The 25,921-nt window shown below is 33.8% G+C and overlaps 1 protein-coding gene across 1 annotated transcript in view; it reads left to right on the top strand.

The window, feature by feature from the left end:
* The window catches only part of LOC105216915 (uncharacterized), a 61,223-nt gene extending 38,448 nt beyond the window's left edge, over positions 1-22,775 (top strand). Inside the window, exons 3-7 of the mRNA XM_011191667.3 lie at positions 7,827-8,035; positions 12,817-12,952; positions 21,325-21,587; positions 21,646-21,769; positions 21,861-22,775. Of these exons, the coding sequence (XP_011189969.2) occupies positions 7,827-8,035; positions 12,817-12,952; positions 21,325-21,587; positions 21,646-21,769; positions 21,861-21,976 (848 nt within the window). The 3' untranslated portion in view covers positions 21,977-22,775. The remainder of the gene's footprint in view (positions 1-7,826; positions 8,036-12,816; positions 12,953-21,324; positions 21,588-21,645; positions 21,770-21,860) is intronic.
* Positions 22,776-25,921: the final 3,146 nt, after the last annotated feature.

Genomic DNA, 25,921 nt, shown 5'->3' with positions numbered 1-25,921 from the left:
TTCATGGCATTTTAAAGTGGCACTTAAGCCGGCATTACCAACTTCGAAAAATTACCATTGCAAAAATAAAGAATTAAGTTCATAAAATTCCAGGCAATTTGACAAAAAGGCTTAGGCAGACTAAAGAACGAAACGAAGAAGAAATATGTAAATACAATAGCACAACACTTTACATACAAACAAATATATATACATACATACAGTTGTACCCTTGTATGGTATGTGCAACAAACGTTGTGTTGCTGAAACAAAAAAGCAAAAGCAAAAACAATGCATAAACCAACAAATGCCGAAATGTACAAATGGGTGAGTGTGTGGCAGCAGTTGAAGCAATTTAAAACAAATAAACACCGACTTTGACACCAACAATAAATAAAACAGCAACAACAATAATAAGCATTGAAATGGAGAACGATGAACACAAGCCACACAAGCTAGCAACATTGTATATATACATAAGAACCTCAACAGCACTAGACAAAAGCAACACATTCACAAACACCAACATTTGTTCTGAACACACATACAACGTATGTACGGTTATATATGTATATGTGAAAGAAATCACAAACACGGGATTTTATTAGGTGGAGGGGCGTGTGCACATTACCATGCGCTTCATATAATTTTATTTTATTTTGTAAATTTTCATCAAATCTAACTTCTTGGCAATTTTTGCCAAGGAAGTCAAGGAAAAAATAAATATTTCCATTTTCAAAGGCGCTATGAAGAAATATTCCAAAACAAATTCACTGCTGCATTTGCATGAGTATGTGTATGTGTGGCTGTATATGTATCTGTCAAACAAATAAAGTTGTAGTGAAATAGTTTAGTAGATAGAAAAAAATTAAATATATTCAAATACCAGCTGGGAAAGCAGTGTTGCACACAACACATATATGTAAACATAATACAATTTGCAAAGCCATAAGAACATAATGGGTTTACACGCCACCATATACATACATACATATATACTATGGTGTTGAAAATATCTACGGCAGATGAGCAGATGGCAAGGAGGCATTTTGTAGAAAACTAAAGTAATGAAGGCAAAAGCGCAAAACTGCACAAATTAAACCCGAATGAAAATTAAACGATGCATGAAATTGCTTCTTCTACAAAACTCCAGCACAATCAACTTGCAGCCAGCGGAGATGCCATACTTCTCTCGTAACAACAACTCTTTTTCTCACAGTTATGCGCTTTGTAAAGTAGAAATAAACTCTTTGCTTCACTGTTATGCGTTTTGTAAAGGAATTTTCCATTACTCCTTTCTAACTTTTTATATTTCTTATTCTTAATTATTTATTTGTATGTTTGTTTTTTATTTTCATCTTCACTCTTCACCTTTTTGATTTGTAGAATGCGTGCATAAATTCTGAAAAAATAAATAATATAAACATAGAATCCACACAAGATCCTAGACAAGCTTGGGTTGTTTTATTCGTTTAAGTTACTAAGGTTACTAAGAAATCGGGTTGAAACCGAGCCTTTGCTGTCACTACTTATACCCTTAACCGAATAACTTTTCAAAGTAGAGTAACGATTTACATATGTCTTGGAGCTGTTAAAAGTGGATTTCTACTTTCGAATAGTTGCTTGTGTAAGTACTTTTTACCTTTAAACAAATTTAAACTGTTTAAAAATCCATCAAGATCTGTGGGGTAGTTCTCAAGAACTCTTGTTCAACGTAAGCACAGTTTTGTGAAAAACGCCGCAGGATTAGGTTGGCAAATATCTTCCTTCCGCCTTTTTGTCTTTTGAATTTCGCGGCTATGTATAAAGCGCTACAGAGTTCGTATCTGGCTATACTATACATTTTTGAAAGGTCTTGACATAACCTATAAAACGACGCATGATTAGTTTGGATTAATAGATTATAAATTTAGATTTTACAAAGACAAACTATCGCATCTAGATATTTTGCGTACTCGCATGAAGGTTACTTTTAAATCTCTTAATCATTTGCTTACCCTTTAAAAGTAGTCAATCTTAATCAATCAAAGCGATCACAGCATATAACAGCTTCCGGGGCAATACGGTTTTTAATTATACCAGGGAACCGATCTCAGATTGTTTGTTTGGAGAAGGACCTTATTCATTTAATTTATGGAGATATAACTCCCTCTATGGGCAAGGAATTCTTACTTAAAAACATTTGAAAACAAATAAGGTTGAATATCGAACATTATCCAATAGTGTATTTTTACCTCTCTTAGGCAAAAAAAAACATCCTTTCATCGGATATATACTTCGATAATGTTGCTACGGAATTGAAGTCCTCGAGAATTATACAGTACGTTTCACCATTTAAAGTGATGATGTCTATAAATGGTATTCAAGAAAAAATGTCTTATTAATGTGAAGTTCTTCATTTGAAAATGTATTTTGTTGAAAGAGAAAACGTCTCTCTAAATTTTTTATCGATTGTTTTTTTATTGTAAAATAAGTTCAAACCTTCTCATATATATTTCATATATTTTTATTATTTTTTGTTCCTCATAGAAAGAATTTTTTCAATAAATTTCAATACTAAAACAAACACATACTCAGAGTTCCCAAAGAGAGATATAGAACGAAAAACTAGAAATATTTTTAAAATGAAATCGAAAGAATTCTGAATGGCGACTATTTTGCAAAGAACTAACTTTAACTACCAATATTTAAGCTTCCATAGTAAAGTCGGAAATTTGACACCTCCCATATAACAACCAAATTTGTACCCGGAAGGCGCTTATGCAAAACGGAAACTGCTACTTTGAAGTACAAAAGATGACGGTTTGATCAGATCCGCATTTGCGACAACAAATATGAACAAATCATGTACGCCAAGGCAACTAGCGAAGGCGACAGACTGCCAGTCTGCACAAACAGTTTTGCACGCTAGAATACACATATGTGTACATATACACTCACCTTCTCATCCAAAGATCAATAAATATAAATGCATATGTATGCAATTATAAAATAATAACAATAACACAAATTCCACTGTATGTATGTGCAAAAACTGCGTGCTTGCAACCGGTGTTTTGATGCACAAACACACTAACTGCTTCATATGTGAACATACTACATACACACAGAGAGAGAGAGAATTTATTACATTCACATGTAAATTGCGCCAAACGACCTTATTATGCAAATTGCCAACTGCAAATGAAGAACGAAATTGATTTTCTACATAGTTGCTGCCACAGGGCGCTGCTGCCGCGCACATTGGCGTCGCATTCTTCATAAATATACATATGTGGGGGGGAAGTAATGCTAGCGCGTTTGCTTGTTTTCTTTCCTTGGCTTCATTGTTCAACAGTTTTACCGCCATGATTGCCCCGCAGCAACACAAGCACCCGCTCACCGCGGCTGTCGGCAAAAACGGCGAAAAGCGCAAGCAAAAGGCAACCGAGCAAATAAACGGTAGACAAGGCGGGAGGAGTGTTGATGTCGTCACGTTAGTGAAAAAGTGAAAATGCTAAGAAACCACATAACCACACACACACACTCATACGCTTTCGAATATATGTGAGTATATGTGCAATAATGCGATTTCCATACACATTGAAGCGGAGAGAAGGTATTTATGAAGCAGACAGTCTTGTGTAAGCAATCACTGTACAAATACAAATTTTTAAATAACCAAAGCGTTTGAAATAATTTACGGCTTGATGCGCGAAATTTTCAGAATTCCTTTTGTGATAACGGTTTTGCAATGGCCACTATTTGTTGTAGGCTATGTTAGGGTAAGTTTATACATATGTATATAAGCAGGAAATTTCCAAGTAGTTGGAATGCAATTCCATGTAGTCGATGGTCATGGTAGGTAATATTTAAATTCTGTGGAGGGAAACTTCTCGAAGCTCTAAGCACTTTCAAAGGTAAGTTTTTCAATGTTTCTGAGCATTGGATTGCAATTTGTAAAAACTTATTTATTTAAAAACCTGGAAAATTTCTAAAATGATTATCCATATTTTAGATATAGCTTTATTGAATTTACATATTGCTGGATATTTTCAGTATTAAGTATATGTCTCTATTGAATCTACTGTAAATTTGACTAAACTAATTATTCCGAATAGCACTATTGGGCATGGTTGTAGACCATTCAAAAACTTATCATTAGAATCAATTACTTTTGTATTAAATTGAATGATTTAGTTACCATAGTTAGAATGGTTCGTGATCGGTCAAATATGCATCGTTTCGTTCCATATTAAAGGTAATTTCATATGCCACCACTCTCGTAAAAACCTTCGTCCCTATTGACAAAAAAAACGAGTACATTCGATTTTCACAATTTTTAGCTAAGTAGAATTTTTCTCCTCAAGGTGGTACTCACTTGGTAAGTCCGGACTACAAAGAAGATGCGGATGAACTTCCTCTAACTCCTTTGGTCCAATAGTTAACTGATGAAGTTCGAATTAAGATTTTGATCGTAGGGGACCAGCTCATAGTACATAATTCCCTGCAAATACCCGATTGCACTTATATATCACGGGATACAGATTACTAATCTATTCTAATCTATTGGAGATAAGGTGGATTATTTTTCCTAGACCATAATATTTTTTCGCAATACGTCATTTTGTTGGCGTAGCACCAACACTCCTAAATCAGAGAAGAGTTGTACCAAATTTTATCGGACATCCGATTTTCTTGCCCTTACATCATTTTGTTGGTTACGATCTATTATATGAATTTATTACTTATAGGTGGCACTCTGACTGACAATCTTGAGGTGCAAAAACTGAATATGTTGTTTTTACAGGTCTCATGCCTATAAAATCAGAAAACTCCTACTTTGCAATATTTTCGGAAAATTTAAATTTCAACAGAGTACATGTGAAATTTTAAAAATTTAGTTTCTCAACAGTTTTGTTTTTTAAGCTCGACTTAAATCATACTCAACATTTCAAGCCCTCACGTGCATATGTGATTACATTACAGATAACAGCTGCAATAGTTAATCGCTGTGCCTCACTGCTACCACCACCACCACCACCTTTTAATCCTGCGTTGTTGCTTTTGCTGCTGCAGACTGCAGATTGTTGCTTTTGTGCTGCTGCTTTCAGAAAGGAGCAACTTTCAAGCGTCCTGCTAATGCACGCAAATGACACATCGGCTGTCACATAACTAACACTGCTTGTAAAGTTCAAATAAACAACGTGTCTTAGATGCTTACAATGCACTCACACACGTACACATACAAATGCAAAGATACATATATGTATGTATGTATGTGTGATGCCTGTGCTAGGGTAAAATATGCCATGTCATACTGGCGGGCATAATTTGTTTTGCCAGCAAAAGGTGCGCACCGGCATAAGTTTATCTTTTGATGTCATACGTTGGCACACGGATGCAGGCACTAACACATATTCACACACACATACACACTCAACTATGCACGCAATTACAAAGTTGACGCAGCGCCTGCAAACACTTATTTGCATTCAAGTTCATACAAACGTGTGTGTGAGTTTATCCCTGCGACATGTGAACTGCATTCACCTTCTAATGCGCCACTCTGCTATGTAATTTCGCCTTGCCAAGCAAACGCTTTGCTATTTTACGCTTTTATTTTCGTGCTGCAGTGACTGTCGACATGTAAGCCTCGGCGGTGTTGATAGAGTTGTAGGCATACTTCATTCATTCATCTCATCTTGGCTGCGGCACAATGGCAAGGCAAGGCTCTGCTAGAGTTAATGATATTTCATCCGGGCTTAAATGTCCATTGTTTTCGCAGCCGCCCCGTTTACCATCACCACTACTAATGACCTTTTGTTATTGCACTCGGGCTGTCAGTCAATACATTTGTATGTGTGAAATAACAACAGCGATATGCGTATGTGTGTGTATCTGGAAGCGGATGCTCGCTTAGACTTTGTCGCAGTTTCATAGTTTCTGCAACCTTTCCATTTAGCCTTGTTTTTGTTTTTCATTCTTTGAAGCTTTCAAGTCCGGCGTTCGTGTCTCGAGGTGTGACGCCTTATTTGCTTTGTCTAAGCATTGTCGCAATCTTGCTGAATTATGCATCTGGGTGCCTCCATACCTTTTGGATGCGTCGTCGCTTATGGAGTGTTTGCGTAAATAAAAACCGACACAGCTGTTTCACTTGCACTGTGCCGTGCTACTTTGTTGCGCTGTTTTGTATGCGCTAAGCTTTCACAGAAAGCTTGTAAATGTGGCAAATTGCAGTCATGAATATGCAACTCTGCGCAGCTCGAAAGCTTGGTTTGTGAGTACAGGGCGTCATGCTATTTTGCATATGAGTGAAGATAACACACAACTTCCGGTGTTGGTAAGTGATCATTAGGTTTTCTAAGTGTCAATGTCTAATTGCGTGTGGAAGACTTGTTGAAAATGTCATAGAAAGTCGGTCTCACGGTCAATTACGGTCTCACTTGTAAAACTGTGTTGGGAATATATACTATTGGGCAATATTTAACTTTAAGATTTGACCTACCAGCATATTTTACGACATTCTCTTAATGGGTTAGAGCTCCAGAGCCAGTCCAGGCGGCTACCTTATCAAGATCCGTGATTTCCTTCTTTAAAACGACCTCTACGGGCGACTGTGAGTCTAGAAACCCGAAAACTCAAAAGTAAAAAAAAAAAACAGAAAAATGGATTTACATAATTTTTTTTTCAAAACGATAGAAATTAATGATATAAAAAAAAAACAGAAAAATGGATTTACATAATTTTTTTTTTCAAAACGATAGAAATTAATGATATAGGTTAATTAGCTATTTGGAAATAGCATTATTAATTATAATATGTAGATTAGGTTAGGTTTTAATGTTGACAATAGTTGTCGCGATGTATCCCACTTGGACAGCTAAAGGCCATTTTGATATCAATAGATTTTTGAGTATGGGTCACATATCGCATAGTTTGCCCGTTCTAAGGTGTAGCTGCAGAGAAGTTTCAACCTTAGTTCTCCACATTGGAAAAAGAAAGGATTTGGTGTTTCCACCTCGCCTTTCTCCATACAGCTATTGCTGTTTGTGTTCGGATTATCAGCCTCATCGCATGTATGCCTATCCCGCAGTGTTCGCTGAGTACTTTACTCAGCGCCGACACCTGGCGCTCCACCTTGGCCACAAACCTTGGTAACCAGCATTTACTGAGCTTGCGTGAGGTCCACCGATTCAGCGCAAGAGGAGAATGGAGCTCCGTTATGTATGTTACTAAATATCGAAGCCACTAAAAATGTAGAAATAAATATGGGCATTATTCACCTTGTCCTCATATTTCATTATACGGGTTCAGTTTATATTAGAAATGCTGTAGAGTCAAAAATTAAAATTTTATATTTCCAAAAATAGTTGTCCAAAGTTCACATTTTCAGAATTCGACGCCTACCTATCTCCCTTCAGTTCGATTCGAGCCCTTCTTGCAGCATTTAAGAGCGAAGAATGGGATCCAAGGGTCTTTGCCTCTTGCCACAAACAACATTCTCCGCTAGCGGTGTCTTTAAGACAAAACAAATTTAATAGACTGGCTTAGTTCATTAAGACAATACACAAAATAAAATATTAAACATGTTCTCAGAGTATTATATAATACAAAAAATTGTAGGAAGAGCTCCAAAAAATCTCTTCATGATTCTCAGAACGACATTCAAAATACATATGTTTATACATAAATATGTATATAAAAGAAATTGATGTTTTATAAAAAATGTTCCAATCCTATAACATCAATTTATGAGATATAAATATTATTACCTCCATATATATATTAAATACGTCTCAATTATTAATCACATTTAAGTAAAAATAAATATAATCTCCTTAAAAACGTTATTCTCTCTCTTCCAGACATATCCAACTCGCTCACGATGACGGAAGTGAAAATACCCAATCATATAATGCGTTTCAAGAGCGCCGAACTCGGCTGCCGTTACAACTTGGACGGCGAGTCATTGTACTCAGTGAAATGGTACAAGGATGGGCATGAGTTTTACCGTTATGTGCCGCGCGATAAACCGCCAGGACAAGCATTTCCACTGCCCGGTGTCAATGTAGATGTAAGTACTTACACACTTGAAGGTTATTGATGATGTTGAAGAAGAAGTAAAAAAGATGTATATATAAAGGGGTATACAAACTTGTAAAATAATGTTTTATTTATACACGAAACATCAAAAAGGTGGAGTTAAGACAACTTTTAAAAGCTGAGTCAATAACACTGTTCAAATACACATTTAACTAATATTTCCTGTGGAAAATTATTAGCTTAGACCTAATTGAAAAACCGAATCCAATAAAGTACATAATTTTTCCTTATTATGCCGCTACTATTCGCGTATATAATTCAAAATTATATAATGCTGAACGTGAAAGCTCCAATATATTTACGACCGCACGCACAAGCTACAAGCTGACCTTTGTAGCAACCTCATTTGAATCATCTTAATTTCATTTTGCTCGGCGTATACTTATTTATGGCACCAACGTTGTCTATGCCATTTGTATTCGTTTAATAAATATTATAACGGAGAATTTTTCTCGCATTGCGCTTTTGCAATTTAAATCGATGGCAGGAAGGAACGTGCCTGTTGTGCTTTCGGTCCCCAGTGTCCTTGTCGATTGCCTTTAGCTAGCTGCATGGCTAGGCATGAATGGGACATGCACCACACCGCACCCAGAATCAAACCAATCGAACACTCGCCGGCACATTCCATATTCCACATACTACAAATAGTGGGTTAATAAAAAATTTAATTTCAGTTTTATTGCAATTTATTGCAATGCTTTTACACACCGCTATAATAATGACCAATAAGAAACATGACTTTTGCGCCATTCGGAGCGACCAACCGCCGCGCACAGGCAGGCAGTCAGCCAGCCAATAAACTCTATGGGGCGAATATTGCGGTACCTTTTCGCTTTTTGCGGTCTGCTGAAAGTGTACGTGCCACTCGAAATTCGAAACACACATTTGCACTCTCACACCGACATACACATTTACATGTGTGCATACGCGAGTGGGTTTCAGGCACTTACATAAACAAGTTCTTTGGTAATTTTTCTGCTGCCATTTTTTCGCACCGTCCGTCCGACAATGATTAATGTTACCACACAATAATGATTATGTTAATGATGATTTCTTAAAAACGTGCAACAGTTCGCAGCAGTAAAAGCGAAAAGTTTCCTCAATATATTACAACGCAGTGAAGGAAAAGAATTGGCGGTGCAATAATATACATGTATATAGACTAAACGAATTTACATATTATATATTTATACTTTCTCTTGAAAAATTAAGCAGTCGAGTTTATTTAGGATGGTTCAGTTAAGCTGGTTTGCAGTTCAATATCTCGTTTATTGCCGTTAAGTTCGGAATTTTATTGTGTCAACATTAGTTTACAAAGAATTTTGTGCATTCACATAATTTAACAAATCAACAGACATATAAGCTTATTTAATAATTTCGTTTAAATAAATACTAAAAGTGGTGTGATCAATTAGTTGTAGCTGGTGGTTCAAAGGATCGATTTTAAGAGCATGCTTTTAAAATGTATGAAAGCTTTCATCGAAAGCTTATTTAAATTTTTGTTTTAAATTATAATTTTCATAGACGGGCCCAAATGCAGAAACATGTGCTTAACGACGATCCATTAATGGATCTCAATTTCGTAAAAACTATAAAAGTTTGACTGTTGATTGTTGTACTCCTATTTAAATTGGTCTAATGAAACAAAAAATAATAAATGGCATCGAAATAATTGTAAAAAGTACAAAACCGAAAGGCAATTAGCTGACATACTTGCATATAAAGCCATTGCACAGTGGGTCCGCTTGTATGAAGCCGCCGCCATAAATACTTCCCATTGAGATATCGCTATGAAATTTTCACCAAAAATCTAGAAAAATATTCTAAATATATTATAAAAAAATTGAGCGACTATATCGTATATCTCCCATAGGAACGATCGGGGCGAGTTATAATAATTTTGTTATATTCGGTTTTAAACTTTGTCAATTTATTGTAATAACAGAGATCTTAATATAAGGAGCGAAAAACGGCGTGGTTCAGTCCCGCCCGCCCACTTCTTTACATATATACATAAACAGATTGTTAATAAGACATTATAATTGGATATTTAACAAACAATGTTGCTATAATAGTATCTGAGAGATTTACCGATTTAGCCAAAAACACTGAAAAAAACCTTCATGTTCTATATCTGGGGCCTTGAAAGGTTATAGTCCAATTTTGGCGATTTGGCCGCGATGCCACACTCTAAATGTAGTATTTGTATGAGATGGACTTCAAAATTGCGGTATAAATGTTGTAAACCGATTTCGTTAATTTGTAACCACACTGTAGTATTGGGAAGCAAAAAAAAATTGTGAACCGAGTTTCGTTGGAATTAGTCGAGTAGTTCCTGAGATATGGTTTTTAACCCATAAGTTTAATGCAGCTTTTCTGTACCATCTTTACGATAAGATTTAGAGTTTCTGGTGTTATTCCTTACTGAATTAAAGCATTTTTATAATTTTACGAAAATGGGACAAACATGCATTAACAAATATAAAAGCAGCAAGTTTAAGGAAGCAAGAAATGAAAAGAAGTACAACGACTATTGGAAGGCGGCCATCAATGCCACAAACAGTCATGACTGCATATAGCGCCACAGTCACAAACTTTGGCAATTATAATAATTTCTAGGCGAAGAAACTACTTGCGCGTACATGCAGCTGTAGGTTGCAGTTCGCGTTTCAGGAGATTTTGAGACGGAGGAGGAGCCACGCATACAAATCTTATGTACTTGCCCTGGCATAATCTCGCACTCATATGCGTGTACGCGTCTGAAGAAATAGCTGCAGTTGTGTGGTCGTGTTAGATGTTTAATACATAAAACAAAAACAAAGTAGTGCGTTTAAGCGTTTATTTTTTACTGCTTTTACAATTGAGTCCAGACTCTCTTACACACCCTGTGACGTTTATTTATTATGCATTCAGCTTTACAGCTTTTTTTGTTTAGTAACGTTGAACCATCAATAGCTAAGTTTCTTTTGGCAAACTTCTTTATTCAATAACGCTACTTAATAGTGCGCACCAATAATTCTTTAAAAGTAGATTTTTCCCCCAACTTCTTTAGCTCCGCCCAACGATTTCAATGCCACAACAGTTGGTTGCGTTCTTGCAGCATCGCACGAGTTTTTGGTAGCGCCGCTTTTTTGCCACATCCGATTGAATAATGAAATTTTAGTGGAAAATTCAAAATACATTAATCTTTATTTCACTAACGCAAATTTAATTGCATGACTGACTCTCTTTCTTTTTTGCAAACATTCACTTTGCCGCTCTGCCACTTCAAACTTTTTCTTAGCATGACTAACTTTTTCCTCCAACATTTCAGCCACCAAAGTTTGTGCACGAAGTAAACAAATTATTTCGATGCCAAGTCATGCTGTGTCAGCATTTGCCAGGTTTGAAATTACTGCCAGAGCGCGAAAATAGTCGTTGAAGTAAAAAAAATCCGACAGTTTTTATCTCATTAGCTATTGTTTGTGCAAGCGGTTGGGGTGGTCCCTATAACAGTAGCTTTAACTACTGGTGCTGTTAGTAAAAGCTAAATCTGAGCTAAATCACGCCAAATATATTGCACCAAGAAGTAAGAGTCAATTATATGTATATATTAGGGTGGCCCTTATTTTCCAAAGTATTCCGATTGTCGATCGCACCCCCTAGAAATATGCGAATAGCCCAAAAACTAGTATATACAAAGTTTTGGGTCAATCAAAAAAGGTTTAGAGGTTGCGCAAGGAGCTTGAAATCCTGAAAAATTAAGAATTTTTGCCATTTTTATGTCTCCATATTTCAAAGCCACACCATCTGGTTTCCATACCGTAATAAGATCTGCATTTTATTACCTTTCCAAAATTACCACAATCTTAAAAATCGGTCGATTGATGATAGAGTTACGGAAATACAAATATGAAAGTAAATTTAATGTGGTGCACGTGCATTCTCAAGCGTCGCATGCTCGTGATATACCGTTATAACGGTTCTAATGTTATTCTTATTATCTTATTCCGGTATGGAAAACCAGTAATGGATAGTGTGACTTTGAAATATGGAAGTCTGAGACAAAAAAATGGCAAAAATGGCTCTAAACCCTTTTTGATTGACCCAAAACTTTGTATATACTAGTTTTTGGGCTATTCGCATATTTCTAGGGGGTGCGATCGAGAAACCAGAAACTGTTTTTATCCTCCATACAACTAAGGGCCACCCTAATATATATATATACAATTTACATATACATATATGGATATTTGTTAGATGATTGGCCGAGTATCTCGTTTTATTTTTGGCTTTTCATGTTAATTTCTGTGGGATTTCATTAGAGTAACTTGAAGATTGTATGCCTAAGTAGTAGATAAGTCTAACCTATAAAACAGTGACCCTCCTAAAACCTTCCTTAATTTTTTTATTGACAAGAGAAGAAGTTCTTATAATGATATCATCTGAAAATATCAAATTATGGACTCCCACTAGATACATTATATGCTAAGTGAATTTATGTGAAAAATATTGAAAATTATATGAAAATAATCGTATATAGAAGTAAATATATCTTCTCAACATCATTATCTTCATAAAGTGTAAACAACAGTGTCTCATTAAGAAATTAGCTGAAATTCTTTACAAATCCGGTAACATTGACAATGAACGTTTATTCAAGGGCAATGCCTTTTCAAAATCTCATTAAATCTTTGTTTTCTAATAAAATAAAAAAAACTGAATTAACATTGTTCTCACACTCTCTGAACTTTTATTTGTTTTTCTTTCAAGGTTCGCAATTCATCAGATACAAAAGTAACACTGCGGCGCGTCACACTGATGTCGACTGGCCTTTACAAATGCGAAGTTTCCGGTGAAGCACCAGCATTCAACACAGTTTCCGAATCCGAGACGATGACCGTTGTCAGTAAGTAACAGAATGCATAGCCTATCATGAGAATATATACAAATACTTCAGTACTGGGATGTATATTGCAATACAGCAACATCACAGCGAAACAATGGCGGCCACGGCGTACACGGCCAACTAAAATCCTATTCTATCAAAAATGCGACCAATTAAGCAGTTGTGGAATTTCCACTCGCTCAGCGTTTTAAAGTTGCAGTGAGAAAATTGAGTGCATGCACTAATAAGCCAGCTAAAGTCTATTTAAATGTTAATTAAGCGTCAAAATTATTTATAAAGGCACTATGTCTGTGGGGGAGCTCGATTTGACGTTAAGACGTGCAACTGAGTAAAATTTCTACATTTCATATTTCTAAGCGAGTACACATCTGAAGTGTTGAGCAACTTTTATGTTCAGTACTTTAGAGATTTTGCGGCGAAGCTTTATTATTATTTTAATTTTATTTCGCGCTAAAAAGTTTGAGAAGATACGCAGCAAATGCAAGAAATAGAGTACTAGTTTCAAGTATATTTAAGTTTCGGAAGAATATCAGTATTTTTCTATATAGAAAGACAAAAGCTGCTCTAGAAACAATTTATTATTAAGGCTAATTTGGCATATTATTACAATAGAACACAGGAGTCACCATGATTTTATTTCCTAAGCAGAGAGTATCTTTCTTTTCCGCATACTTTCTAATTCGCTCGAATACTTCAATATTCGCCTCATAAGAATAGCATTGTCCATGGAATATATAATATTACTAGCAGACCCGGCCACACGTTGTTGTGGCTAAGGTATACATTAAATTAAGTTGGTCCAATCTTGGCTTCGGCGACGATATTGATTACTCGAGGTCGATTTATGGTACGCAGCATGATGACAACTCACACTACTTTTAATTGCAAAGTGAGTGGTGATAGTATAGGCAATTTTAAATGGTTTGGGATAATTGACTACGTCATCCTGGTTTGTAGCTGTGTCAACTCTCCTGGACCGAATTTCTAAATTGTCGCATTAAGATCATCGATATCTTTGTTTTTTTACCACCAATATAAGTCATTAAATCAGTCATTTCTCTTTCAAGTCAATGAAGTGACAGAAATCTGTTGGAAATGCTATTAATCCATCGCGGTGTCAACTGCGATCCTACAATTTCTAACTGCTTCTACAATCGCAATTTGATATTGTTGCAAAAACACTCATATGTTAGTTAATTGGCGATTCTTTATGTTCGCCACAAATTAAATGATTTTAGGCATACGATCAGCCAGTCAGTAACAGTTGATCCAGGAATAATTGGAAGAGTCTGGCGTAAATCACCTGTTAACAGAATTCTGGCTCCACCAAAAACGTTTATCGACAATCAAGATCTTTTAAAGTCCTGTGCAGTACCTCCAGCGACTTCTTGAATATATGGAAAATCTTCGTTGTAGCGCTATTTTTGGCGATTTTGCCGACTGGTGTTTCGTTCATTTGCAATTTAGGAGTAATTTCAAGGCCGAATGTGCCGTTTGTTTGCCTACTAACAGGTGCCTATTCCCATTAACCTTGGAAACCTTGGAACCTTGGTTCTGGAATTACATCAGCCCTCATATACTATATATGATGATTTTCTATTGTACTTTATGCCGAATATATAGGTCATATTGTGTGTTATCTTAATAAAATTACATCAATAAATTGCGAGAGTGTAAAATGTTCAGTTGGACGTGAACTTAGCATTTCCTTATTTTTTACAAATTGTTTTGGGCTATCGACACAACCTTATACAATTGAACAATAACAAAAATATTTTAATAAAGCACAATGACAACCTTCAAAATATTATTTTTTTGTTTTCTCTTTTTATATTTTTCTTGTCAAGTCGAATAAAATTCTCTTATTAATATCTTCCTCGCAATTTTTCCATATTTACTCACGTTTTCTGGCCTTCCACGAATATTTCAAGACTAAAATTAGCCAGATCGGTTAGAACTTCAACAACCAATAACGAAAGTTGTAGAATGTTTAAGCTCAACATATTTTATCAATATATAACATTTTTTTATTTATTTGACGACAAAGAGATTTTCAACTGCCTAAGTGAGAGTTTTCGTGATGCTTGTCACAATGGTAATCTCTATAATCTAAACTCAAATAATCTATATTCAAGGATTATATTATTCTCACAACTTTGAACTGTCATAAAGGCATTTGAACTGAGACGAGAGAATTCATTTGATGATACAAGAATCTTGTAAGAGATCTTACGAAAATTTACTTTATTATCAAAGTATATGACCCAAGGCTTGTTGGCCCTCTTTATTCCAATTCTTAGCAGAAAAGCAGAAAACTGCCCCGAGTGGCTCATATTTTCCTTATGGAATATCTGTAATCCGATCTAGCAAAAGTTCCCCATCCTTTAGCTAAAATTTAAGATCTTACATTAGTTTGTCAAATATATAAATTATTAATTATTCGTATAAATATATAAATTATTAATTTTAAAGAATAAAATATTTATTAAATAGCTTGAAATTTTTAAAATTTATTTTCCATATTATTTTTGTGCAGATTATTTTAATGCAATCTTCTTCTTCCTTGTTTTTCAATTTTTATACCGAGAGTTTGTTCTTTCGTATGAACGCAGCCAAATTGCATTTATTTGACCTCATAAATTACCAGATATTAACAAATGTGCACATGTGTATATGTATGTATGTGTTCGCCTACAAGTATATTTGTTTGCTCATAAGTGAAGTTGACTTTGGTTGAGAGATTCCCAGTAGGGAAATCTAGTAATTTAAAACTACTTTCTTCAATAACTTTAGAATTACTATCACTAATTATAAAAGGAAAATAATGATGGCATTCGCATTCAACCTCTTATATAAATCGATTATATTGCTTCGTTATTTTTACTAAAAAATAATTTTTCGGCAAATTTGGATCTTCAATCGTTATAAGTAATATTGAACAGAATGTTTTATTCTGATACTAAACATGTAAAGTGTTACATTCCAAACGAGCCTTTTATTTTGGCAAAAAAATTCACATCCAAACTTTTAAAATTCACACTGAGCCAATATCCATTTTTCGTTACCTTTATAAAAATGTCAGAGGATTTTATATTTGCTTATACACCAGAGTGTGGTAGCACTTAAACCTCTACATACATACATACATACGCGTACAGCCAGTATATTATGAATACAATTACAAGTGGAATAAAGTATGCGCCCCGGAGCGTCAATATTCCGTGTGCGTGGAGAGCGTTAAGCTTAAGTAAGGCAATATTTAAAATCCCACAGGATAATATAACATATCACACTTCCAACGCTATACGTGTGAATATACGCACATACTCACACACTCAAGTCTGGTATGCTTTTGAGCCACTGCCCCGGCATTAGCAACAACTGGTGTGCTTTACCCCAAATGATGGCTGCGATTTAACCGCAAACTCTGCGTGAGCTCAAGATGAGTTGACTCAGTTAAATACCGTTAGCGCTGTGTATTTCCTTTTGTTTATATTTTCCACGGATTCGCAAGGTAATAATATTCACATCCCTGTCATACTAGCGCCACTGCAGTGACAACATCCACCAACTATGCTTATTGACAATAAACTTCAACGATTTAATCTGTCTCTCATTCCACCAAAAACAGAAAATTATGCAATTATAAAAACTTTTTTGCATATCTTTACGTATATTCTATATATGTATGTGGAAGGTTGGATATGGAAGCAAGTTTACCATGAGAATAGAATACACACGTTCTTGAGAAGATACAGAAATATGTCCCAGTTAGTGGTTGGTTCCCCTATTTCGCAAAACGCTTTGTCTACGGTTTCTACTCTAGTAACTCTGTTCACGTTTTAGCACGAAGTATTGTGGTATTTATTATTCCTTGCTATGATTTATTTGAGTGTATCGCAGGGAAAAGTCAGTTTCAACTTAGTAAATTTGTGTGGAGTTAAAAGTTTACTTTTTGAACTTCTACTATTACTATATACTAAAAAATAGTTAATATCAAAATCAAAAAATAATCAAAAAATTTGTCGCCATTAGACTCCCTACTCTGATCGAAGCAACCATCAAAATACTATGTCCTATCGTAATGCAAAGCAGCAAAGGGTGCCATAGTTTGAGTATGAATAAAATCAAATAAAAACCAAACCTACTTTGTATAGTCGTATTACTTCCAGGAACAATATATATATTATATACATACAAAGATAAAACTCGGCACATATGCTCTCGGGATATATCTTAATGAAATTATGTAAGCAAATTTCCTTCATTCCTTCAGTAGATGGGTATTTTACATTTATCATAAAGTTTAGTACGGTACTTTTTTTACTTACACATATGGTACAGAACATATGGCAGATGTGTAAATTCGAAAGAAATCCGTGCGGCAATAGTTTTTATTAACTTGTAACACAGGGCATTGTCTTGGATGTAAACTGTTCTTCATTATATTAGATGTATTTATCGATTAGTCAGTGTATACATTACCCCAGACTGCCTATGATTCAAAGAATTCGAAATACAGTTTGTCAAGAAACAGTTTACACATAGAAAATAAATACACTTTTTCACTTCCAAGCAAAATTTTTTACTTTTTACTTCAGTTCAACTTTTTTTTTTAATCAGGGCTGGTTACATACGGTATTTAAAGACAATTTATTCAAAAAAACTGCGAAAGAGTTCTAGGAAGACAGATTTCTCATGAAACTGCGCGCCAAAATATGTGAAGTATTCTTACCATCTATTACAAATTTCCTCAGGCATTACCGATATAGTTCGCTAGTGTAGCTAGTTTGAAGTATTTACATGGTAATTCCAATATATGATGCGAGAGCGCTACCCACCTAGAAAGTTAAAATATAAGAGATCTACATAGACAGTGGTAAAATTCCGTTCACTATGCTGTTCGATTAATCACTTGATAGCTAAGCCACTTACTTTATATTAAGTAAAAGAAGTTATATCTGGCTTCTTATTATACAAATATTTTTAAATTCTTTAGACAGTTAAAATGACTGTTAAGAAGGAGAGTAGGCTAAAGATAAAAATGTTTACTATATGATAGAAAAACATTATAACTACAATCATTATTATTATTACATTCCATCAAGCTCTAATGGAAGGACAAAATCGTTGAGGTGCTGCAGGTAATTTTCATTATTAGCTAACTGCCCACCTTTTTCATATGAAAATTGAATTTTAAACTTTCCATTTCAATCAAAAGTCTAATACTGCTGGATGCTAAAACTTTCTTTGTCATTAATTATTAATTTACTACGAACAGCAAGGAGCAAGCATCATATAATTTGGCAAAAAACTCGCTCACTTCACATCACTGTTGCTGTTGTTGTTGCGTTTCAAGTTACTTTGCGGCTGCGATTGACGACTTTTGTTTCAAATAATTTTTGCTTTTGCATATTTTATACCCTGGCCTTTGCCTCCTGCATTGCCACATAGGGAAACTTCACCCTTTTGCTGAGTGTTTGAAAGCGGTTTAATATCCTCCAGGCCAATAATAAAAGTGAGTAGGTTGCCTACACGCTGTCATATTTATTCACAAATATGTACGAGCACAACCTTTGCTGAGTATATGTAAAATTCATTGTTTCGCTATTTCCATATTTTTCTAAGAACGAAAAACATAAACTTTTTGCATGTAATTTGTTTTTGTAAGTCGAAAAAATTTATTTTTTGGTATTTGTCCGTCTGATTTGCATATTTGTCCAATTTTCATAAGGTACATAATAATAAAAATATGAAGAAAAGGTTTTGGTTTTTAATGGAATGCCGCATCGGAATGATGAATATGTCCCCCGGCTCTGTCGTTGGCTTCTTCGTAAATTGTAAACTAGTCCCTTCTACGTTCGATTGATTTTGCATTCCTAATGTAAATAACCCAGAGCTACAAATATATATATGCATGATGTACTTGAAAATGTATACCTTTGCACTCAATCTCCTGTCACTTACATATCGAATGTGTGTGTTTGTCCCTTTATTACTGAACCGTTATAATTCGTGAAATGTACATATATTGCCGCTGAGTGTCCTCTGCGTTGCATGCTTTCAGGCATAAAATTTGGCATAAGTAGAAAAGAGTAATTTTACTTTTTATGAAAATCTTGCACAAAGTTATCAACAATGTAACAAATATTCAATTTAACTTGCTACTTTTCGACGCATTGGTTTGTCAATATATACTATATAATTTATAAGAAACAAGAAAATATTAGTATTATTTTAAGTGAATATGTATGTATACTTTTATAGTATGTGGAAACGAGTAAAAATTTGTATTCCAAAATAGTAGAAAATAACCCTGAGGTGTAGTTGAGAAAATGTAAATTACTTTTAAAGCTCGAAATAATTTAGATGCTCAATAAATACAGCTCCAGATTTTTTTATGTTAATCAATGTCAACTCATGGTGGAATAATCAAAAGCCTCTGACAATTGCCAATGATGGCTCGCCAGTCTTTTCCTTTTTCCGTAACTAGGTGTAAAAAGCATAAAATCGTATAATTTGTATACATGTTTCAGGACTCGTATCGTCAGAAAGTGACTGCGATAACGTTTCCGCCCCGGAAGAGGCGTAATGAAATGTCTATAAATTTCCACTAAATACTTATGCAATTCTAAAAGGTCTACTCATTCCAAAGCAGCAGTTAGTGTTCTGAATGAATCTGCCTTGAATATCAAACCTGTCATTGAGTTGATTGTTTGAAATTGATTGTTACTATAATTTTGAATGCTTAACGGTCATTATATTCTCAGAATATATTAACATATTCTTACAATTTTTGCTAAATGACTCATTTGTATAGATTACTATAATGTATGTACAGAGGTAGTCAAAATTATTTACACATCGAACGTTTTTTTTACAAGTTTCACAGAAAAAGCTTTCGCTTGTTGTTGTTGTTGTCGCAGGGTAACAAAATGCTATGTTGTTGTAAACCTTGATCTATTCCTGAGCGAATGAAGCCAAACCGGCTACAATAGCTAGAAATATGGCGGAGAAATACGCAAATGAACTGAAGACTTTCAGTAGTCAAAAGTATTTACACACCGCGATTTAGCCTTTACCTTGGATTTGGTTTAGGCAAGAGTAGTGATTGGCTTCTATTGCATTCATAACTAACTAACAAAGACTTAAAATATAAAATTTGGTAAATAAAATGCCGAGACCAGTGGAATTAAGGACTATAACTAGATCGGAGACTGTTACTAAGTTTAAGACTGGGGTTTCGGCTTCGGAGTTAGTAAAAATTTAAAGAATTTAAAGGAATACTGTTTATAATGTTATTAAAAAGAAGGACACGAACACTTATAAGGATAATTTTAAGATAATTGGTCAGAAACCTGTGATAACTCAAAGATAATATATAAGATTAGTAGGAACTGTCATAATAACAATTTTGACTACCTCTGTATATCCATAATGTCACTGTGATTTTCAAATTCCATTTTAATATCGACGTCTTAAAACTAACATGGTTATCTATTTGGAAAAAAACTATCGAAATGTCTTTATGAATGAAATTTAGTATTTAACGAAATTATTCGTATATTACTAGAGTAATATCATTAACGGAGACGATGTCATAAAGATTCTCCTAAAATTCCGCTTTCTAAAAAAGTTTTATTGTCTAGATGATATGGTGATCTTCAAGTAATTAACTATATTTTTTCTGGCTGACGAGTTTTTTAAGTGTTTGAAAATTCCATAGAGTATTTTGAATTTTTTATATTCTTATTCATGTTTATTAAAATTTTCAATGAAGATGACATAGTATTTCTGAAAGACTTGGTAGCACGACACTAATCCGATTATTGTAAGATGGTCTTCCTTTGCATATTTGTAAGGGCGTAGTCTTTTAAATATGGCTCGTAAATTTATTCGACCGGCCTTGTGACGATCCGGTGGAAGCCTCTTTATCATATACATATTTAGCTTCCCAACGACAATATAATTTCTATAACAAGAGTATGAATGCGTGGAACCTTCACGATTATTATCATTGGTCACAGAAAAATACGTTTACTTTAAAAACTGAGTACAATTTTGGTTCCAAGCTTCTTGAGTAAGGTTATAAAAAAGATATCAGAAGCTTTCGTGTTTAGACATAAGTATATCGTCCAGGTTAGACTTTTACCTTCAAATAGAATAGATGTTGTAGAGTTGTGGTTAGTTTACACTTAGGGATAGAGTTTTTGCTTGCATAAAGTTATATTATGACTTACATCAGTGGAGGCAATATGTTTGATCTCGGAAGCATAGAGACGTATTATTCGGAAATAATCGAAAAATTGTTTTATACAGCAAACCTGAAAAATATATAATTAACAACATTTCTTAAATTATTTTTATTACAGTGACTCCCAACCATGGTCCGAAAATTAGCGGCGGAAAACCACGCTACCAAATAGGAGATGTTGTGCGCGTAAACTGCACCTCAGCGCCATCCAAACCGGCTTGTCATCTCAGCTGGCTCATAAATGGCGAACCGGCAAATCGTTCGTATCTCAGAACATATGAAAAGTATGTAGTTGGACGTGAGGGACTCGAAATAGCGCGTTTGGGCTTGGAATTTCGTGTGAAGAGTAGCCACTTTCGACATGGCGATATGAAATTAAAGGTATGTATAGAAGCCTATATTTTTTATAAGACTAAATTTTAATATATACCTTTGCTAGTGCGTGGCCAAAATCTCCTCGCTGTACTGGCAGAGTAATGAAGCAAGTGTGGAAAGTGATCGACAGCAGCGTGCACCAGCGTTGGAATCACGCGAAACAGTTGCAGCCAAATCGCGTGCACATGGTAACTTTGGTTGCGAGTTATTAACTCTAAACCCTTTATAAAATTTATTAATTTCTCTTGGACATATGTACTAACCGCTTTATATTTCTAGGTTCCTCATCGGCAAAGCCACTTTCTCACACAACATTACAACAACTACAATTGGCAACACTATTGAGCTTATTAACGGCATTTAGTACTGCAAACTACAGCATAACTTTAAGATAACTAATTTAAATAATAAATTCCGTACTAAACTGTGTAGGTGACAGTAACACTAACACCTGAAAGGAAAGTGAACAAACCAACGTTGTCATTAATAGCAACGGTAAAAATAAATTAAAAAGGACACATATCCTATGCCAAATTCAAAATCCTGCATTTAGTTGTTAGTCTTAGATTTATGCAAAAACTAAAGAGAAAAAAATTAAAAAAAAACTTATTTGTAAATAAACAGAATTAAACTAAAAGAAAATTTACATATAATTAATTTAGTGATTAGTTTACAAATAGAAAATTATTTAAATAATTTTGCAAAGTAATAATGAGAATATTTGTTAAAGATAGATTTACAATATTTGTATACAAGAGGATTGTCTACATTTTCTCTTATTAACAAAATTTGGTATCTTATATGTAAGACTACATCTACTCAAATAAGGTAAAAAAGCACAGACATTTACTATTAGGTACACGCAGTATTGAGTGGCATGAAAAATTTGAAAAATTAAAAAACTACAATTATAATTCTACAAATTAAGTCCAATTAATAGTTCGAGACCTCAAGAGGTTATTTCAAGGTGGGAGAAGTCTAAATGTGTACGAAAAATGTGTGTAGAACAAAAGCATATATGTATGTATGTGTGCATGTAAAGTCAGCTAAGCTGTAATAAAGAAGAAACGATGGCAAACCAAATTGTTGGGAAATTGAAACCAATATTTTACAAAAAAAAATAATTATTTCCGGTTTTATTAGTTTATACCATACACAGCATTTCAAACTTTTATAGCTGTAGATCATAATAGAACACATATTTACTTTTAGAGGTTTTTAAAATTTTTATAATTTTTACTTAACAAAATCTTCGAATAATATTTCAATTACGCTGCTAGAAGTTAAAATTTTCTAAGTGAGGAAAACTACTGTTCTCAGTATCTATTTAGGAATTCAGGAAAGATTAATTGTTATAGTTTTAAGCTTTTCTCTGAACATTTAAGAAACTATCCTACTCATGCTTATTATGTGAAAATTTTCCAAGTGAGGAAAACTACTGTTCTCAGTATTTATTTAAACCAAAATTACAATGTACAACACTCGGTATTGGACAAAACTATTTTTTTCCGGGAGATTGGACATGTGTAAAAAATTGCATTCTCCCATTTTCGAAGTTAGCCTCCCATATCGAAATATTTGGTTTCGAAGTTCGAGAAAAGGCTTTTTTAAAATAACAATTTTTGATTCTAAAAATCCAAAATAGGGATATTATCTACATTTTCCTCTTAATTTAATGGTGTATACAATTTTTCGCTCAAGCTTACATAAAAATTAATTCATGAGGATAATAAGTATTGTATGCCTCTCACTGTTAGACTACATATTATAACTTGTTCTTAATCAATCTTGGTATCATAAGTATTATCGAAATTTATATGTTGCAATTTAGATTACTGAATCATGATATTCAGAAGTGAGCACTACTTATGTGAGAGCTAGGTTTAGGCTAGGTTAGGACTATGAAATAACTGGACGGTTATTACTCATTATTCAAATTCTTTATGTTGCGCCGATTATTCAGATTTAATTATAAAGAGACATATTGAATTATGATCGTTAAAAACAATATATCATAGATCAAGTCAAGACCGATTTATTTTTAGTCATTTAATAATCAGAAAAAATTCCTCACTAAAATAAAATAAATAAGTCGATTTGTGATAAAGTAAAGTACAGATGAGTCAAGCGTACTAAGCTAGAGGAAGTTGTGAACTTCTCGACGACGTTACATATATTACTACAGCCTCTCCGATTTTATCAATTTCCAAGCAGTGTTCATGTTCTCCATCATTTGTAGAATCTATTTATTTATTGCATTTCATATTAACAGTCCTTTTCTTCAAGTTAGTTTTCTATCTTCATTGGTTACAATTCATTGCTGCTTTCCATAATGGAGAGAGAATACATAGGACAAAAGGCAAAAATACGTCTTTTATTATCACCTAGGTTTAGATCATTTAAATATTAGAAGGGAAGTAGTCCTTCGTGAAGGGATATCACAGTTAAACAATTACAGATTGGGTATCTTGAACCCATCGCAAATCAGCTAAAGCGATTTTGATGTCGGTTAAATAGTTCGCCTAAATAACAAAGCTTTCGCTTCAAAAGGATATTGACTAAATTATAGGAGTTATGACCTTGTCAGTTTAGCAATTTGTATTTAATCACTGCTGTTCCATATATGCAGTAAGAACTAAGTTTTAACTGAACCAATAACTTCCCATTGTGAATATTCTGTGCACTTGACATAATTAAAACAGAATATTTTGATAAGTGTTTGTTTTAACCGAGACTTTTATATTGTTGCTTCATGGAAAAGTTTGGTTTAACACTGACTATATATCCGATTCTAGTTTGGTTTTTATACAGATGATAAGGTTATATCGCTTTACTCGGTCGCCAGAGCCTCGTTTATTGCTCCCCCGCAGAGCCCTAGAATAATATGTAATATAATACACATACATAGGTTTTTTTTTATTTTAGACACAGAATATGAAATTTGAAAATTTTTAAATTCAAAATTCTTATAAATTAGAAATATGTTGAATTTGTAAATAGGGGTGTAAAAATAAGTAAGAAAATGGAAATTGAAATGATATAAAGAACAATACGAAAATTCAAAACCACGAGTTTAACAACACATTCGTATTTATAATTCTGCTTCTTAATAAAAATTTAACACGTCCCTAAGCGAGATAATTATTTTAAAACTATTTATATGAAAACTAAATGTAGTAAGTGGGCTTTATGTAAAGTTAAGAGGGCATATTATACGCCTCGAAAAATGAGATATAACCTTAGATGACTAAGTTTTGGGTACTCTGTTTGTCAATTACTATTAAGTGTCATTAAGTATATTGTGTTTTTAAAAATTGTTTAGACTATATGTTCTATGATATGATATATAGCATACGCTCTTAGTTTTAGGCAAAGTGTATTCAACAAAGTGAACTAAGTATTTGACTTACCCTTATTTGACAATAAAATTGTAAACAATTCAAGTATCAAGTAGTTTACATTAACCCGTATTTTTTTATCTTGAATAATATGAAGTCACTTGCATACATAAATATATTTAATATATGTGATTTGTCAGTTTATTTTAAAAATATTTTTTATCGTTTGAATTTTTTTTCCATTGAAATTCAAAATTTGTTTTTTTGAATAAATATAAGGGTTAAATTAATAACATACATTTCAAATAAGGGTAAAGAAAAATTACATATTATACGAGTATACATAGTTCACTTTGTTAAATACACTTTGGCTTTAGGTAGACTACATTATGCTCTTGAACAATATATTCATACAAGTGAATTCCACCAAATCTCTGGAGTTGTATTTTCAATATAAATTTTTAAATAGACGTTCTTCCTAGTTCCATCTCACCTAGTACTGTTGCCATTGCTAAAATAGATACATATACCTTATTTATGGTTAAGCATTGTAGACGTTCAAAAGGGTCACAGAGAGGCCATAAAATATTAATTACGGATGAATGCAAGCTAAAGCTCTTTTAAGGGAAATTTTAATGATTCCAAACGAATCTTCAATCTTCCTCTACATAGGTTTGGATGTTTATATAAAACTGGAAATTACACATGCATTGCATGCAAATTTTCCAAATGATTTCCAATAAAGGTAATCAGTCATTTTTAACAACTTTTAATTTTTGGAGATCACATATAATCTTTCCGATTGGTAGAAAGTTTCAAATAATGTATTTTATTCCATATTGTAATAATCTAATCTAAGGGAAATTTAAAGCAAAAAAACTACAGAAATTAAACTTAAAAAAGTAAGAAGGTAAAATATCTCACGTAACACCTCAATACGCCTGGTGCAATATTTTTCAAGCAGGTCAGTGAACTTTGTTCAAAGGGCGGTTCTGCTAACAT

Source organism: Zeugodacus cucurbitae, chromosome 3, assembly GCF_028554725.1.
Source record: "Zeugodacus cucurbitae isolate PBARC_wt_2022May chromosome 3, idZeuCucr1.2, whole genome shotgun sequence".
In the NCBI taxonomy this organism is placed as follows: Eukaryota; Metazoa; Arthropoda; class Insecta; order Diptera; family Tephritidae; genus Zeugodacus; species Zeugodacus cucurbitae.
Note: the sequence above shows the minus strand (reverse complement) of the source record. Positions and strands in the feature narration are given on the sequence as shown.